The sequence below is a fragment of the Sciurus carolinensis genome, chromosome 10 (assembly GCF_902686445.1).
Source record: "Sciurus carolinensis chromosome 10, mSciCar1.2, whole genome shotgun sequence".
Classification (NCBI taxonomy): domain Eukaryota; kingdom Metazoa; phylum Chordata; class Mammalia; order Rodentia; family Sciuridae; genus Sciurus; species Sciurus carolinensis.
Window position 1 is genome coordinate 96,711,241 of NC_062222.1, and position 17,782 is coordinate 96,729,022.

General features: G+C 36.5%; 1 protein-coding gene across 1 annotated transcript in view; it reads right to left on the bottom strand.

Annotated features, from left to right (window-relative positions):
• The window catches only part of Srp72 (signal recognition particle 72), a 30,623-nt gene extending 14,205 nt beyond the window's left edge, over positions 1–16,418 (bottom strand). Inside the window, 11 exon segments of the mRNA XM_047566557.1 lie at positions 107–207; positions 210–234; positions 2,660–2,791; positions 5,597–5,654; positions 5,746–5,870; positions 7,642–7,673; positions 10,388–10,499; positions 10,578–10,721; positions 12,876–12,999; positions 14,278–14,398; positions 16,288–16,418. Coding sequence (XP_047422513.1) covers positions 107–207; positions 210–234; positions 2,660–2,791; positions 5,597–5,654; positions 5,746–5,870; positions 7,642–7,673; positions 10,388–10,499; positions 10,578–10,721; positions 12,876–12,999; positions 14,278–14,398; positions 16,288–16,396 — 1,083 coding nt within the window. The 5' untranslated portion in view covers positions 16,397–16,418.
• Positions 16,419–17,782: the final 1,364 nt, after the last annotated feature.

Here is a 17,782-nt window from a genome sequence, read left to right on the forward strand (position 1 = left end):
TTAGTTTTCCCAACAAACTTAAAAGCTTGTAGGTTATTACTATTATTATGAAACAAGGCCGTAACTGTCTGATACCTCATTAAAAATTCAAGTATGATGTCTTTACCTGAAGTAGCTCTATTGCTTTTGTATGCTGCTTTTCACGGCAGAGCTGGGCAGCTTGGATTAACACAGGCAGGAGATGTGCAGGACTTTGGGACTGTAACTAGCAGATATTTTGCGACATTGTTCTGCCTAGAAGACATGCCACCCACCCCCCACAAAAAACAATATGGTAAAAGAAGTTAAGTACTAAAGAACCAAAAAGAAAAGAGGAAGATAAGAATATACCACAGTGAATCTCCACATCATGTACAACCACAAATGGGATCCTAATTAGAACACAATATACTCCACATATGTATAATGTCAAAATATACTCTACTGTCATGCATATCTAAAAAGAACAAATAAAAATTAGGGTGAAGAACTGTAAGGTTAAAAAAAATAAATTTATAGCATCTATTCTCAATTTTTTCTTGTAAGAAAAAGAGATTTCCATTTACTGAATTTGTGTTCCAAAAAGCCTGTAAAGCAAAACTTCTACACATTCATTTGAATGCATAAATTCCAAAATTTCATTTAAAACAACATGTTTCAAGTGTAAGCATTTGCTTCAAAACCACAAAACACAAATATTTCTTACTAAAGTATTAAGAATAACTTGATTCAGTTCTAAGTTATTACTGCCTTTCACTGTCCCACCAAAACCTTGTGCTCTAGGAGTATGAACTCAAAATTTAATTAGAATGCAGCATATTACAGTGCTGGCGATGTAGCTCATCACGTAGAGTGCTTGCCTCTCAAGTTCGAGACCCAGGTTCGAGTCCCCGGCACTGTACGATTGCGGAAATTCCAAACAAACAAAAGAATGCATATTACAGTTAGAATGGCCTATACTTAGAAGATGCAAAAAACTCCATTGAATGAATTTTAGAGCTAATAAATTCAGCAAAGTATCAGATGACAAAATCAATCAACATACAAAAATCAACAGCTTTCCCAAATACCAACAATGAATCTGCTGAGAAAAACAGGACAATACTATATACAATAGCCTCAAAAAACAAAAACAAATAAACGACAACAAAAAACCCTAGGAATACATCTAACCAAGGAAGTGAAAGACTTCCACAATGAAAACTACAGAACACTGAAGAAAGAAACTGAAAACCTCAAAAGATGGAAAGACTCCCACATTAATGGATAGGCAGAATTAATATTGTTAAAATGGTCATACCACCAAAAGCAATATACACAGTCAATGCAAAATGCATCAAAATACCAATGACATTCTCCACAGAACAAGATAAAATAGTCCTTAAATTCATTTGGAAGAACAAAAGACCCAGAATAGTCAAAGCAATTCTAAGACAAAAGAGCAATGCTTAAGGCATTACAATACCAAACTTCAAAAATTATACTACAGTGCTATAGTAACACTGCATAAAAACAGGCACTTAGACCAATGGTACAGAATAGAAGACACCATCAGAAACAAAACCACACATCTATAGTCATTTATTTCTTGACAAAGGTGCCAAGAACATACAATGGAGAAAGACAGCCTTCTAAACAAATGGTGCTGGGAAAACTGGTTATCCATATACAGAAGAATGAAACTAGATAGACCCTTATTTCTCATCCTGCACAAAAATCAACTCAAAATGGACCAAAGACCCAAGAATTAGTCCAGAAACTATATAACTCCTAAAAGAAAATGCAGTATATAGGCAGAGGCAACTATTTTCTCAATAGAATCCCCTAAAGAAATAATGCCAAGAGTTAATAAATGGGATGGCATCAAGTTAAAATGCTTCTGCACAGCAAAGGAAATGACTAAGAATGTGAAAAGAGAACTTACAGAATGGGAGAAAACCTTTGCTAGCTACTCTTCTGACAGGGGATTAACATCTAGAATATATAAAGAACTCAAAAAACATTAAAAGTGTCAACCCATTGAATAAATGAGCAAATGAATTAAAGACATTTCTCGAAAAAAAAAAAAAAAAAACCACGAATGGCCAACAAATATATGAAAAAACATTCAACATCATTAGCAATGCAAACTGAAACTACTGAGATTTCATCTCACTTCAATTAGAATGGCAGTCAAGAATACAAATAATAATAAATGCTGGAGAGGCTGTGAAGGAGGAGGATATTGGTCAAATTATATTGTTAGATTGCATGCATGTACAAATATATATCAACAAATTCCATCATTATGTACAACCATAATGTACAAAAAAAGAAAAAAAAATTAAAAGTTAGATTTATAATATGATTATGCAAAATTAAAATGAAAGATGAATCTAAATCTGTAATCATGACTGGCATCTTGATGAGTGTTTTAATTCAGAGAGCTTAGAAATAAAGTAATGAGAAAGTCACCTCATTAAAGGTGTTAATGCTGTTTTTCTTCCCCTTGAAAGCTATTAACCCCACATCCTTAAAAAGAACTGGGTAAATGACTTAAGAAACAAATCTAGGACATATGACACAGTGAAGAAGAAAATAAGTAAAAAATATAAACAAAATATAAACAGTATAGACTAATATACCTGTATACCTCATATACCACATTACAAAAGGTTCAATTAGGGAACCAGAAACCTACCTGGTTTGTGTACATAGCAAGTAAAGCTTTGTTAAATTCTATAGCCTGCAGTTGTTTCTTAGAAAGTTTAAACTCTACTCCTTCTGCATTGGTTAATTTCACCTTCTTCTTGGAGTCAAAGACATTTTGGTCCTGACAAAACAAAGTATACCCACCATTAATAGAATCTCCAACTTTAATCCTTTTAACACTTCAAGTCCTTACTCCTCTTTCATTGTTTTATATAAATACAATAAGAAAGCTTAGAAGTAGTTATCTGGTTGGGCAGCCAAATTTATCTTGGGTTCTTGGTTCAGAGATTTTGTCTACATCTGTGAACCAAGAACCCAAGATAAAAAATCTCTGCAATTCAAACCTACCAGTAAACATGTATTTATTCCACAATCTTGCTCCATTCCTTTTAGAGCCTTCAAAGAGGAAGATTCTTATTTACACATAAATGGTTCTAAGTAGGAAGTGAACTGCTTTGATGGGAAGAACAAGATTGTTTTTTTCCCTCCACTATTACCTGCTTGTTTTGAGTAAAAAAATTAAATAGAACTGAGCACCTGTACTATTCCAGCTTTGTAACACAATGTATTTATCTGCAAATAGTGCTTTGTAAATAAGTGTATTTACTTGCAAGTTGGTGATACAACTGTGCTTTTAAAACTAAGTTATTATACGATAAAGACTAAAAGCAAAGAAAAAATCCAAAACAAATTTTACTCTTTCTCATGATGAAGTTTTAAAACACGCATTATTAGTGCACATCTAGTCCCATTATTTAGGAGCCTGAAGTAGGATCACTTCAGTCCAGGAGTTTGAGACCAGTCTAAGCAACATAGCAAACCACCACCACCCCCCAAATAAACCATATTTTCTAGTTGGTTCTCTTGTATTACTATGTTTATAATGCAATTCCTCATGCATGCCACTGCTAGACTTTCCTTAAACACTGTCACAGTATTCACTTAATTATTCAAACACCTGAATTGTCAAGGCCTCCCATACCTTAACAGTTAATCTAACCTATTTGTTTTTACTACCCAACACATATCTATCCTCTTCTGTTTTCTTTTTCCCCACAAATCATAAATTTTCTTTACAAGTAATAAGCTTATTCTGTTGCTTAATCTTTAAACTACATTCCTTCTTTAGAGTCAACTCAAATTTGCCAACCCAGAGATCTTTCCTTTCACCAAATATGGCAGTTATAAAGTATATAGTCAAGGAATAGTGTGGTGGGAGCAACTTGGTCCCCAGCATCCAGCCTTAGCAACTTGGACCCTGTCTCAAAAAAAAAAAAAAAAAAACCAAAGGTATGGGCATGATGTAGCTCAGCGATGAAACATCCCTGGGTTCAATTATCCATGGTACAAAAAAAAAAACCCAGGTATACAGACAAGGAATTCAAACATGCATAACTTTTTAAAAACATCAGAATGATGTACATAATGATTAAGACTTATTATTTTGGAAAAAAAATCAAATAAATATCTGAAAACTGAAAAAAGTTCAATGTATAAATTACATTTAGATGGAGAATATGTATTTAGTATTTCACATACTTTTCTCTCCAAAATCATATATGTCAGATAAAACCTGAGAAGCATTTCAAAATTCATAAACATAGGCAGTTATGTATTTCTGCCAAGATTCAAATGCCAGCACCAATGTTTGGAAACCTAAGCCATGTCAATAACTCCCTTTAATGCCACCATCTCACATTCAGGGACGCTCAGTAATTTTGTTGAGGAGAGAGGTACCATAAAGGAGCAGAAGAGACAAGCCTTGGGATCAGAGACTGGAATCTGGTGTAATTTTTTTTTTTTTTTTTTTTTTTTGCGGTGCTGGGGATTGAACCCAGGGCCATGTGCTTGTAAGGCAAGCACTTTACCAACTGAGCTATCTCCCCAGCCCCCAGAGACTGGAATCTAAAACCAAATTCTACCTCTTACTGGCCATGTTCTTTTTTGTTTGTTTGTTTGTTTGTTTGTTTGCCATGTTCTTTTAAAATTTTTATTGGCTCCAGCTTAAAATCCTATAAATTGGAGATAAGGACTACCACCTAAAAATACCACTACGATGATGAAGTAAGATGGCCTATGGATTAGGTTTAGGGAGGGGGGCAAGAATGGAGGAAGGAAGGACTGTATAGAGGGAAAAGAGGGGTGGGAGGGGTGGGGGGAAGGGAAAAAATAACAGAATGAATCAAACATTACCCTATGTAAATTTATGATTACACAAATGGTATGCCTTTACGCCATGTACAAATAGAGAAACAACATGTATCCCATTTGTGTACAATAATAAATAAATAAATAAATAAAAAAAAAAAAAAAAAAAAAAAGATGGCCTATGGAAAATCACATGGCAAGGGAAACCAAATGTTAGATACTCCTATTTTTCTACTGACTTGGATTTGAAATCTGAACTTGAATGGTTTCCCATTAAAATAATGTTCCAAGTGGTGATTAATTTCATTAGCACAGTACTCTTAAGACTACAAATATTCAAGTGCACTTGTAATATTTTGCACAGGATGGGAAGGTGAAAAGACGCAGCATATGCCCACACCTCATCCCCTTCCAGAGGGACGGCTAGGGGATGACTTATGCACTAAAACTCAGTATACCTCAGTATATGAAGAAATCACATAAAACATGCATGTACTAAGTTAAAAGTCCAAATAATTTATATCTCTAACAAAAAGAGATTTTCCAGATTATCATAAACTGGAAGAAGGGGAGCTTAAAGTCCAGTGCAAGAGTTTTACTACTTAAACATACACTACAGAAACATTAACATTATAAGGGTTAAATATACTCGGCTGTGATCTGCTACACCTGGAATTTTTTCTGTCATGGAAGAAATAACACTTATTCTAGAATAAAGCTAGTGTAATCTGTTCTCAGTGTAAAATAAATATGTAGGAAAATCATGGATATTCCATACCTTATTAATGGTAATGATGTTATTTGCAATTACAGCTAACAATCCCACATCAGTTGGCCTGTGAACAATAAGCAATAGTTAAAACTGAACAAACCTTTAAAGAGAAGCCTTATCCCCTATAAAGGATACTTTGTTTTCAACTCACTTACTTTAGTTTTATTATCTGATTGTAAAGTTGCAAAGCCTCCTCTGTACGACCCTGAAGCTGCAGAATATAGGCCATCTGACCATGAATAATGGCCAGTTCTGCCTGTGGGTCTTCCTCAGTCCCATCCTAAGCAGGAGAAGAAACTTCTTTTTTTCTGTAAATTTTGCAAACTGATCCACATATTTTACCAACTGATTCAAACATATGAAAGATTTACAATCCTCAAGATGACATGATTTCAGGAATTTTCCCTGAGGGTCAGTTTTCTAAAATATAGAATTGTCACTAAAAGAGAGTTTTTAAGGAAACATGGCAAAAAGATTCTGAAAGAAAATGACAACAAACAGGAGTACCATATATTGATTCTTATTTTCCTCTGAAGTCCAAGATTTAAAGAACAATATAAAAAGCAGCATGTAGATTATACAAACTTTATACAATATTCCTAAAGTTTAAAAATATAATTTAAAAAATGCTTCTGTCAATTCTTTTATAACTCTAAGCCAAAAATTACAAAATTCTAATTAATAATCTATAAAGAACTTCAAAAGCTGAAAACAATTATGTATTTAACATAATTCTATAATTGAACTAATTCTATAAAAATGTAGGTAGTTCTCTTAACTGATGCTCTTGATTAACCCATATAATCCAATCCTGCCAGAAATGCTGACTGGTATTCATGAATAACCAATACTGAAAGCTAGGAGGCTACTCTACTTTGCCAACCCAGCACTGTGGTTGTAACCTGGTGAGCCCAAGCACATTTTGTCAGTTGTACTTGATAAGAAAATGATAAAACAAATATTAAAATAAAAGCTATGAATTAAAAAAAAGAGGCTTGCTTCAAAAATGTAAACTGTGTAGAAAGCTCAGAAAGATCTGCTAAAGGTAGTTGCTAAAGAAATTACTTTCTGATTAGTTATGAGTCAAAATCAGAGATTAAAAAAAAAAAGTTGGGCTGAGGCTGTGGCTCAGTGATAGAGCGCTCACATAGCATGTGTGAGGCCCTGGGTTCGATCCTCAGCACCACAAATAAATAAAATAAAGGTATTGTGTCCACCTACAACTAAAACAAAATATGTATATATATATAAAAAAAAGTTTAACATCTATAATGTCTCTGTAATGAAACTGCTTCTCAACTCTCCTTAACCTATTTCATTCACCATCCAATAAGTAGGACACCTATAAAAATTTAAATATAGCATGTAAATTATATGATACAATTATAAAATCAGGTTAAAAATAATGAACTTTTATTATGATAAATTATATCATGTGACTATGCTATAATTACTTTATATTGTAATAAATTATATTATTAGCAATACTAATGTGTATAATCTCTAGATTATGATTTCCAACCTACTTCAATGCCCCTGTGACAATTTCATTGAAATATCTGCAAAACTGAAACTTGGGACTTAATGGATTAAGACATTGTTGCACTTGGGGCTGGGGATTTAGTTCAATGGCAGAGCACTTGCTAGCATGCACAAGACCCTGGGTTTGGTCCTAGGCCCTGAAAAGAAAAAAGTGGGGAAAAAATGATATTGTTGCATTTTAAAAAGAAAAAAAAAAGTGGAACAAGGAATATTGGATTATGTAAGAAATATGCATCAAATTGCTATGAGCAAATCTATATTCAAAAAACTTTAGTCCCATATCCTCAACTAAGAGAATGAATTTTATTTTATATTTATATGAATTTAAAATAAAATGCTATGGTAAGTACAAATTTTTGTATTGCAATTTATCACTCTAGACTCTGTCAAATAACTGATCAAGTGACTAATAAATTCATCATCTATTACAAAAAGTTGGTAAATAATACAATGAAACATTCTAGTAATTATGTCAGAAGTGTAAAATTTGGGTTTAACAGAATACTTACAGAGTCTTCTGAAAAAGAACGTCGGCAAAGATCTATAGGAAAAAATTGTTTTAAAATTAATCTTGCTGGGTAATTCCCATTTCCTTTACCATTTCAAAAAGAACTAAATTACTGAGCAGAATATTTCAATATAATAACAAGCAAATGTAAAATCAAATATTATATATAAGTGTATTGATCCTTGATTACTCTAGTTCTTTGGCACTGTTTTTCATCTGTAGTATCTACACTAAAAGGTTTCTAAAGGGTATTTTAAAAACATGTAAATGTAATAAATATTAATAGCAAAACATCGATTATAGGAAAGCATAAATATGAAGACAATAATCCTACGGGGGGTTGAACCCAAGGGTGTTCTACCACTGACCTACATCCCCAGTCCTTTTTATTTTTTGTTTTGAAACCAGGTCTCACTAAGTGGCCAAGGCTGGCCTTGAACTTGCAATCCTCCTACCTCAGCCTTCTGAGGCTCTGGATTACAGGTGTTGTGTGTCACCATGCCCAGCTGCTCTTATTTTAGCCTTTAACATTTAATAGTAAAAAGAGACTCCATTTTACCTTTTCTTCCTTTTCCCCATTCACTGAAATCCCCATAACATCAATTTTCTGGCTTTTAGGCAAAATGTGTACAGAAGAAAAATCTAAATATTTCAGGAATTGACATCAGACATAGCTCTATTATAAATTTTTTTTCATCTTGGTGCTGGAAACTGAACATAGGGTTCTGTGCATGCTAAGTTCATGTTCTACTTCTGACTTACTCCCCCAGCCTATTTTTCTTAATTAAAATCTTCATGAGTCAGGCACAGTGGGCATGCCCAGCAACTTGGGAGGTAGAAGCAGGGGGATTCCAAGTCTGAGGACAGCCTCAGCAACTTAGTGAGCCCCTAAGTAACTTAGTAGGATTCTGTCTCAAAAAAAAAAAGGGGGAGGGGATGGAGATGTAGCTCAGTAGTAAAGCAAATTATGCTATGTGCAGGTATGAATATATATCATCATTCATTTCAATTTTATATATAACTATAATGACCAATTTAAAAAAGTAAAAAAAGGCCAGGTTCAGTGGTTGCATGCCTATAATCCCAGGGGCTTGGGAGGCTGAGGCATGAGGATGGTGAGTTCAAAGCCAGCCTCAGCAACATAGCAAGGCACTCAGCAACTTAATGAGACCCTGTTCCTAAATAAAATGTAAAAATGGGCTGCGGATGTGGCTCGGTGGTTAAGCACCTCTGGGTTCAAATCTCAGTACCAAAGAAAATAAATAAATGAAAATTTAAAAAAAATTTTAATTAAAAAAATAAATAAATAAAAAATGGAAGACCAATAAAGGAGAAGGAGGGGGTAATAGGGAGGAAGGAGAATGGGGAAAGAGGAAGTACTGGGGATTGAAATGGAGCAAACCATGTTACATACATTTGTGAATATGTCAAAATGAACCCCACTGTTATATATAATTATGATGCATTAATATATATACAAAAGCTTCAAAATACATAAATATCATATATAGAAACACAGTAAATGGAGTTAAAATATGCTTCAGTGGTGCTGTAATATGTAAATGTAACATGTATGTGCATGCACACACAAAAGCAGACCATATTATTACTTACTTGAGTAGAAATAATAACTAGTATTACTAGTATAACAATAATAACCAGTATCTTGTTTTTATCAAATGCCATGTACTGTTGTAAATGCTTGAAATTAAATCACTTAGTTTACATTTAATATTCACAGTAATTTGCTTAAAATTCTACTCCTTAAAGTTGAGACTTTAAGGTCTAACATGACTAAAAATGGACAAATGGCCAGTTATGGTGGCATGCTCCTATAACACAGCAACTTGAGAGGCTGAGTAAAGATGATATCAAATTAGAGGTCAGTCTCAGCCACTTAGCGAGATCTGGTCAAAAAAAAAAAAAAAAGGGCTGGGGAATATCACTCAGTGGTAAAGCGTTCCAGGTTCAATTCCTAGTAATAAAACAAAACAGAAACTAGGTAAATGGAGCCAGGCACAGTGATACATGCCTACAATCCCAGGTACTTGGGAGGTTGAGGCAGGACAAGTTCAAAGCTAGTTTGAACAATTTAGCAAGAAAGACCCTGCTTCAAATTAAAAAGGACTGGGGATGTTGCTCAGTGGTAAGAGTGCTTGCCTAGCATGAGTGAAGCCTTAGGTTCAATCTCCAGTACAGACGGAAAGAAAGACAGAGAGAGGAGGAGGTAGGGAGGGAAAAGGGAAGAAAATGAATGAGTGGACTGATTTAAGGACTAGACAAAAACAGAAACATGGTCAAAAAGAGGCAGCCAGTTGGATGTGGTCACACATGCCTACTTAATAATTCTAGCTATTTGGGAGGCTGAGTCAGGAGGATAGCAAATTTGAGACCAGCCTGGATAACTTAACAAGAACATGTCTCAATAAAAACTAAAAAGGGCTGGGTATAGCTCAATGGTAGAGCATTCCTGGGTTCAATCACCAGTAAATAAAAAACAAAAACAGGGCTGGGGAGATAGCTCAGTTGGTAGAGTGCTTGCCTTGCAAGCACAAGGCCCTGGGTTCAATCCCCAGCACTGCAAAAAAAAAAAAAAAAAAAAAACTAACAAAAGGTCAGAACCTTTTGTTTTGTGCCTCAGTAACTTCCATTTAATAATTTCACAAACAACAAATGCAACATTTTGTTAACACTCTACAAAGTTAGATTCACATTATATTTACAGATAACATTAAGAAACTTCCAACCTTCAGCTTTTTGTAGGATTTTCATTGCCTGGTTCAGCTGGCCTTGTCCTATCAGGGCACATGCAGCATTGTAGCACAGTTCATGTGTGCCTTCTTGGAGGCCCAAGTTCTCCTGTTGTGGAGCAAAATACCAGTCAAACACTAGACATGAATGCTATTTATGGCTATATGGGTACAAAAGGGGACTCACTGGAACCACTTTTTCCCAATTGCTTTGAGCTGCAACCACTGCTGAAAGGTTTGTTTTCCTCTCCTCATCATAGTCATCTTGAGAGTTTCGGACAAGATCCCTATACACAGCTAAGCATTCATCATAACGTTCCAAACGGTATAGCTGAAGGGGAAAAAAAAGGTAACACATCAGAGGAAACTAATATAACATCATATCTTTAACAACATACGAATGCTTTTTGGAACCACTAAGTAGGAAACCTAATTCAGTATAATAAGGCAATCAATCATCTCTTATAATTTTTATATCAGTTTTGTCTACTATTAACACTTTCAAAAACTACTAGCAATGAATCTTTACTATATTAGATTAATAGGCATGATTAAAATTTAGAAAAGTAATTTTCTTTTTTTTTTTTTAATTTTTATTGAGCAGGGGCAGGGTGGGGGTGTTGATCTCAACGATGCTTGGTAAAAGTTGTGAGCATCAAAACCTTGCTGACATGGACCTACTATGACCGTCTCTCAGTGTGTGTGGTGCTTCTGGTTGATGGAGTTTTCACGTGATCTGTCAGGGGTCCCTTCTGCACAAGGCATAGCCACTGTGGTGCCAGGGACACCAGTCCTCTAAGGGGTTCATGAAAATACTTTACTCTTTTTAAAAATCAAAAGTAAAGCTCCAACTTAAATTTGTCTTCATTCTAACTTAGGCATATAACTTTTAATACCCCATCTTGGAGGAAGGGGCTCACGAAGTTAAAATTATTACAATGCATGAGCATCTTTATGTAGCCCAGATCACCTCCTCCTCCTCCTCCTCCTCTCAAAAGGAGCTGGTCTCATTTCTTCTCTTCCTTTCCCACAGTCTTCCTCTTGTGGACACACACTTGCATTTAGCAGAGGCAGTGGGGAAACTGGACGGGCTTTGGCATCTAGCAGAACTGGGTTTGAGCCCCAACATGACTTCAGACTGTTAGGTTGGAATTTGGGCAAGTGTAGGAGGGAGAGCAACTGAGACGAAGGGTAGCGTGCCAAGAAAAGTAATTTTCTTTACTTTTCTTTTTGAAATTAGTTAAGGGCCTAAATGGGTTTTGAAAGGAAATCTTTCTATAGAAGTCTATCCTGTTACCTGAATCTGAACTACAATGAAAACATTTTTCCACAATACAAAATTACTAAGTCCCTGTAAACAAAATAAAATATTAACAGAAAGACTTAGAATTTCCTAAAATTCACTATGTACAGGAGTTCACTATGTACAATCTTCATTTTCTGTTTCTCAGAAACTAGTTATTATATAGTTGTCTCAAATACCCACAACATAATTCCTTGCCTATTTCATTCAAGTTTTGTTTTTTTTTTTTTTATGCACATTAGGGCCTCCCACATGGAAGGACAGCACACTATCACTGAGCTACAACCCCAGCTCTTTTTGAGACAGGGTTTCACCAAGTTACCCAGGTTGGCCTTAAACTTACAATCTTCCTGCTTCAGCCTCCCAAGCAGGTGGGATTACACCTGCCTCTGCATCCAGTTCAAGGACAATAACAAATTGTCCTTTTTAAAGGACAATAATAAATGTCACTCTGGGTCAATCAGTTCACTATGTGTAACAGAGATTGGTGCCCTTCATCTATCGTTAGAATTTACCCTTTATTCAGTTTATGAAGCACTCTCATCATTAGTAGCCCTGTTTTATATTAAGACATAATGTCTTGAGCTGGGGTTGTGGCTCAGTGGTAGAGCACTTGCCTGATAAGTGTGAGGCCCTGGGTTTGGTCCTCAGCACCACATATAAATGAATGAATGAATGAATGAATAAAGAAAGAAAGAAAGAAATCTTATCTTAAAATAAAAAAGAGTCAATGTCTCAAAATTCTGGGAAAATATTTTCATGAATAAAGTATTTTTTAGGAGGGGAGATATAGTCACCTAAATTCTTCTCTATCATAATTTTCTTTTTTAGAATAAAATGCCAATTAAATACTTGCAAGAAATATTGTTTCAAACTTGTGTAAGCATACAAGCTCACTGGCCTTTATTTTTCTAACTAAGAAGTTCAATTTTCATGAAATAGTTCTTTCATTTTCCTCAATTTTTTAATTACCCAGGGGGAGTCCTTTGTTCACTGAACACTACATATAACTATTCAAACAAAGATCAAGAAGAGGGAATATGTTCAAACCTCAAGAACTGGTTTGGTGGCCAGTTTTGTGGAGCATCAGGATGGGCTGGGTTTCCTCATCCTTGCTCCATGCTACAGGTAGTCATGCTCACCCAGAATGACTGTCAACAGGTGTTTTAAAGCAGTAATTACCACTTGTCCATAAAGCTCCTTTAATTTGTCTGTCTGCTGGTTGGCACTTTCTATTGTCTTCAAGGCATTCTCAATTCTGTTCAGCCTGTACTCACAGTATGCCTTCTCAAAGGACAGAGAGTTACTAAAGAAAAAAAAAAAAATCTGATTATTACCTAACAATGAAAAGCACTCCCTATATGCCAGACATTGCTCTAAACTCTTGATATATGTTAATCTATTTAATCCCAACAACAAAAGATAAGAAATTTTAAAGATTAGTGACCTGTTCAAAAAATCATAGGCTACGAAAATATTACATCCATTTCCCTAGCCTCTTTCTTTTCTGATATTAACAGTGTTGTTGGCCTCCTGAAACTAACGATTAAGAAGCTAAACGTGAACCAGCTAAAAAACCAAATGTCTTAGACACAAAGACAATCGTTAATATTTAAATGGGATACTTAAGAAATTTCTCAAATATTAATTATCAAAGCAAATGGCAGTATCTTTTACTTACTTACCAACAAACTTTTTGGAAAATTTCTCTATCTCACAAAATAGTCAATATTCAAAATTCTGAATTTAGGATAAACATATTTAACAGTAGAAAACTGTACCCCTTTTATTTTTAAAAAACTGTTAGAACTAGTTTTTAATCTGCAATGCATTTATATGGCGCAAGTACAAAAACAAAGTATACACTGAGGTTTTACTTCCACTGTTATCCAAATGTAACCTATTCCTTCTTATCCTCTGCAAGTGATTATTATTCATTGTTTCTCCTTCTAGTATTTGTTTTCAGAATACAGCGAATATATAAATAAATTCTTACCCTCCTCCTATAAAAGGAGGTGTACTAAATACAGTTCTGCATCTCAGAAACCATTATTCCATTAATGAATAAATATGCTACAAACTTAATTTCAATACATACTTCTTTTGAGAGCTAAGCATGACTGTAATAAAAGTCAAATTACAGTAACAATTAATAATATAAATTCACATTTTGTGAAACAATAAATGAAATAAAGGAAAAGACAAAAAAAAAACAACAACAAAAAACCACCCCTGTTACACAGTCTAAACACTATTAAAGAACTATGACACTAAAAGATCTTAACCTAAAAACATATGCTACTAAATAATTCTCAACAAAGGCACAGAGGTCTGGCTAAGACTGTCATACCATCCTAACAACCTCTGTCAACTCTGATGCTTATCCACTCTAGAGTTAAACATCCTTATCCTACATATTCTGTCTTCTGTATCATTTTTTTTTTTAACTTCTAAGTTGTTCCTATTTTATGTTTATGTTCCACATCCTTCTACAGTTTACCTCTTTCTTACTGATTCAAAAGGAAGAGATTAAATGTCTATTAAAAGTGTTTCTAATAACTATACAACTAACTGAATCACTTACTTGGCTAACACTTTGGTATGAGTATTGATGACATTCAAGGCTTCTTTGAAACTTCCATTCTGGATAAGGCAGACCACCTTACAGTGCAAAGCAGTTACATCATCCTTATTGATCTGCAGTACTGGAGAACAATTTAAAGAGAGTCATTTTGGGGATGGGGGTTACCGGGGATTAAACCCAGAAGCACTTAACTACTGAGCAACATCCCCAGTCCTTTTTTATTTTGAAGCAGGGTCTCAATAAGTTGCTTAGGGCCTCACTAAGTTGGGGCTGGCTTTGAACTTTTGATCCTCCTGCCTCAGTCTCCTGAGTTGTGGGTACGACAGGCATGAGCCACTAGGCCTGCTAACCCTAGGTGTCTTGAAGTCTTAGGAAAATAATTTAATAACCAAATCTGTTTTTCTGATATACAGAATAAGCATGAGAACATAACTTATTTTACAAGGTTATCAAGAACATGAAATGAGCCCAGCATGATGGCTCATGCCTCTAAATTCCAGTGATTTTGGAGGATGAGGCAGGAGGATGTAAGTTCAAGGCCAGTCTCAACAAGTTAGGAAGACCCTGACTCAAAATAAAAAATAAAAAGGGCTGGGAATGTAGTTCAGTGGTAAAGCACCCCTGGGTCCAATCCCCAATACAAACAAAACAAAACAAACAAAAAAACATGAAATGACGATAGTCTGGAAAAATCTTACAAATTATAAAGTACTACATGAACACAATTTATCTTGTTGGCAAAGTTTCTAAAAAACATTCAAGATTTTCCTTTTCTACCTAGGTGACCAAAAAGAAGTAGAAAGAAGGACTCAGGTGACCAAGATTCAATGCCAGTGTTTAGTGTCAAAACAGCTAGGATGGTAATTGCCCTCATTCCTGGGCAACTAGAGGAGTCCAATTTTCAATCTAAGATCAAAGGAATTTCTAGTAGTTAATATATTCTGCAAACAGCCTTTGTGATTAAAGAATTTCTGCAGAACACTTACAACACTGCTACTTAGTGTACAGTATTAGTAGTGAGCCTAGCCAAAGGTTAATTAAGTTTAGGAATCAAATAACTAGGTAGATATTTTCTTCAATATCTGAAATCACCAAAAGTGCATAGTGGGCATTTATTACTTTTCACAACAACTCAGCAATAGGCTGTGGCAAATTATTTGTACAGCCTTGTATGTTAACTCCCACACCTTTTATGTTACCCCTGCTCTGCACAGCTAAATGGTTTTTGTAACTACATTTCAAAACCTAACATATACAAGTTGCAGCTTCGGCAGATAAGAGAGGACGACTGAAAGCATTAAAATATACTTTCAATACTATACTATAGTTATGCACAGTAAAGGATAAAATGTAATGAGTCACTCAAAATGAAGGCTGAAAAATTTGAAATGATCACTTTGGTGGGGGTTGGGGGGTGTGCGGGGAAACCAAACTTTTCTTCCGAGATTATTTCAAATGTTGGTGCTTTCGCATACCTATTTTCTGGTCAAATGACACTGGTGAGATTCTATGTGGGAATGACCTGAAGACCAGCCCTACTCCTGGTCGAATCCGTACAGCTTCCACCTTGTCAGCACCAGCTTGTCAATTACGTGTCCCAGGCAGGTTCCTTCCCCGGCCCAGGCCCAAGAGATCAAGCTCCCTGAACAACACTTGATCCCTCAGTTCAAGAGGAAGAGTAAAATGAAAGGTGGAGTATTTTCGAAATAAGGCAACAGAGGAGTCAAATAAAACAGTTCGAAAGAGGCTCCAGGAGCGGCGGTCTCTTTAAATCCCTCCCTCGCGTCGCGCAGGGGTAAGTACACGTGGCTCTAAGCAACCCCGGACCCCCGTGTTGCCCAGTTGCCGCAAAGAGGCTGCGACCCGCACCCCCGAGTCGTTGGGTCAGAGCCAGAAGAATGCCAGGGTCTCTGGCTGCGCGCGTCTACCCAGAGGTGGTCGCGCGCGCCGGAAACAGGCGGCATCCTCCCGGCGGCTCCAGCCCGCCCCGGCCTCCGCCCCAACGCTTACTCTTGTTGACGGTCTTGAGAGCGCGTGTGAAGTCGCCGTTCTGCCCGAAGCGGTTCACCTCACTCCACAGCGCAGGCACCGAAACCCCCCCGCTGCCGCCGCTCGCCATCTTGGAGGAGACGCGGGGAAGGGCGGGGTGACCTCTGCCCCGGAAGAGGCTCCCCCAGTGGGCAGAGCAGAGGGGAAGTTGGTGGTTGCTAAGCGTCGCTTGGTTTGGAGTGTTGCTACCCCTGTGTTAGGGATCGAAACCATAATCTTCCGGTCTCGTGGCAAGAATTTCGCCTACATAGGCTCGGTAAACCTGGAGTGAGGAGATCGGGAGCCGCGAGGAGGATTTGAAAGGGTTCACCAAATCGTTTCACGTCGAAGCCGCGTGCATTTATAGGGCGACAGATGTGGGCCGAGTGTGTGGCCCGGCGACGGTCTGCCGGAGATTAGTCTGTAAAGTGGTAAATAATAGGAACGTTGGATTGAATGGCCTACTCTGCAGATATTCATCCTGTCACGTCCTTCACGATTCCTATCACTCTTCCTCCAACAACCCTGCGAACTCCTGTTTGTCCTACTGTATCTGGGTTAAAAGTTGCTTCTGTGAGGAAGCTTTCGGGCTTGCAGACCGGGCAACATTCTAGCTGTTGTCTCTATGACTTTGTATGGTGCGGATTCAGCCTGCAAGCTACGAGACAGGCGCTCAACCATCGAGCTACACCCCCAGCTCCAGGCTCTTTTACCAGCCCTGATCATTCTTTAAGGCCTCTCACACTGGAAGGTCTATAGAGACCTTATTTACTTTGCTTATACTACTGTATCTGTAGGATCTGACACACCGCCTTACTTTTTATGAGTACCTTATCTGCTTGGTACTCTACTTTTATTTTGTACCAGAAATTGAACCCAGGGGCACTTAACCAGTGAGCCACATCCACAACTTTTTATTTTGAGACAGGGTCTCCGTAAATTACTGAGGCCCTCTTTGAACTAGTGACCCTCCTGCTTCAGCCTCCTGAGGTTGGGATTACATGACTAATCAGTTTTTAAACTGAACGAGATTTGCTTCATATTTCTTACCTAGTCTGTGAATTTTTTAAGGGCAAGTATGTACAGCAATTGGCTATGTTGTATGTTGTCTGACACATTTCATGTCTGGTCAGTGTAGCAATGCAAAGGTAGCATTAAAAGCAGAGTGAGCTCTAGGCACAAGTGGGTATAATCTTCATGGGTTAGTAAAAAACCATGAGTAGAGTTTGGTATTGTCACTGACTCTGGAATTATTATAGGTTTCAAGCCAATTATATCTAGATTTCAGGGATGTTTGTCCCAGATGATATTTGATACACTCAAATTGTGTGTTAGTTTTTCAGAGAAAATGTAGATTACATTGGATTCTCCAAAGGTATTTATGCCCCTCTCATATGTCACTGTTTAGTAGTGCTTTTATAACTTACTGACTTTATTTAAGTATGAGCAGTATAAGTCTGATCTGATTCACCTTGTA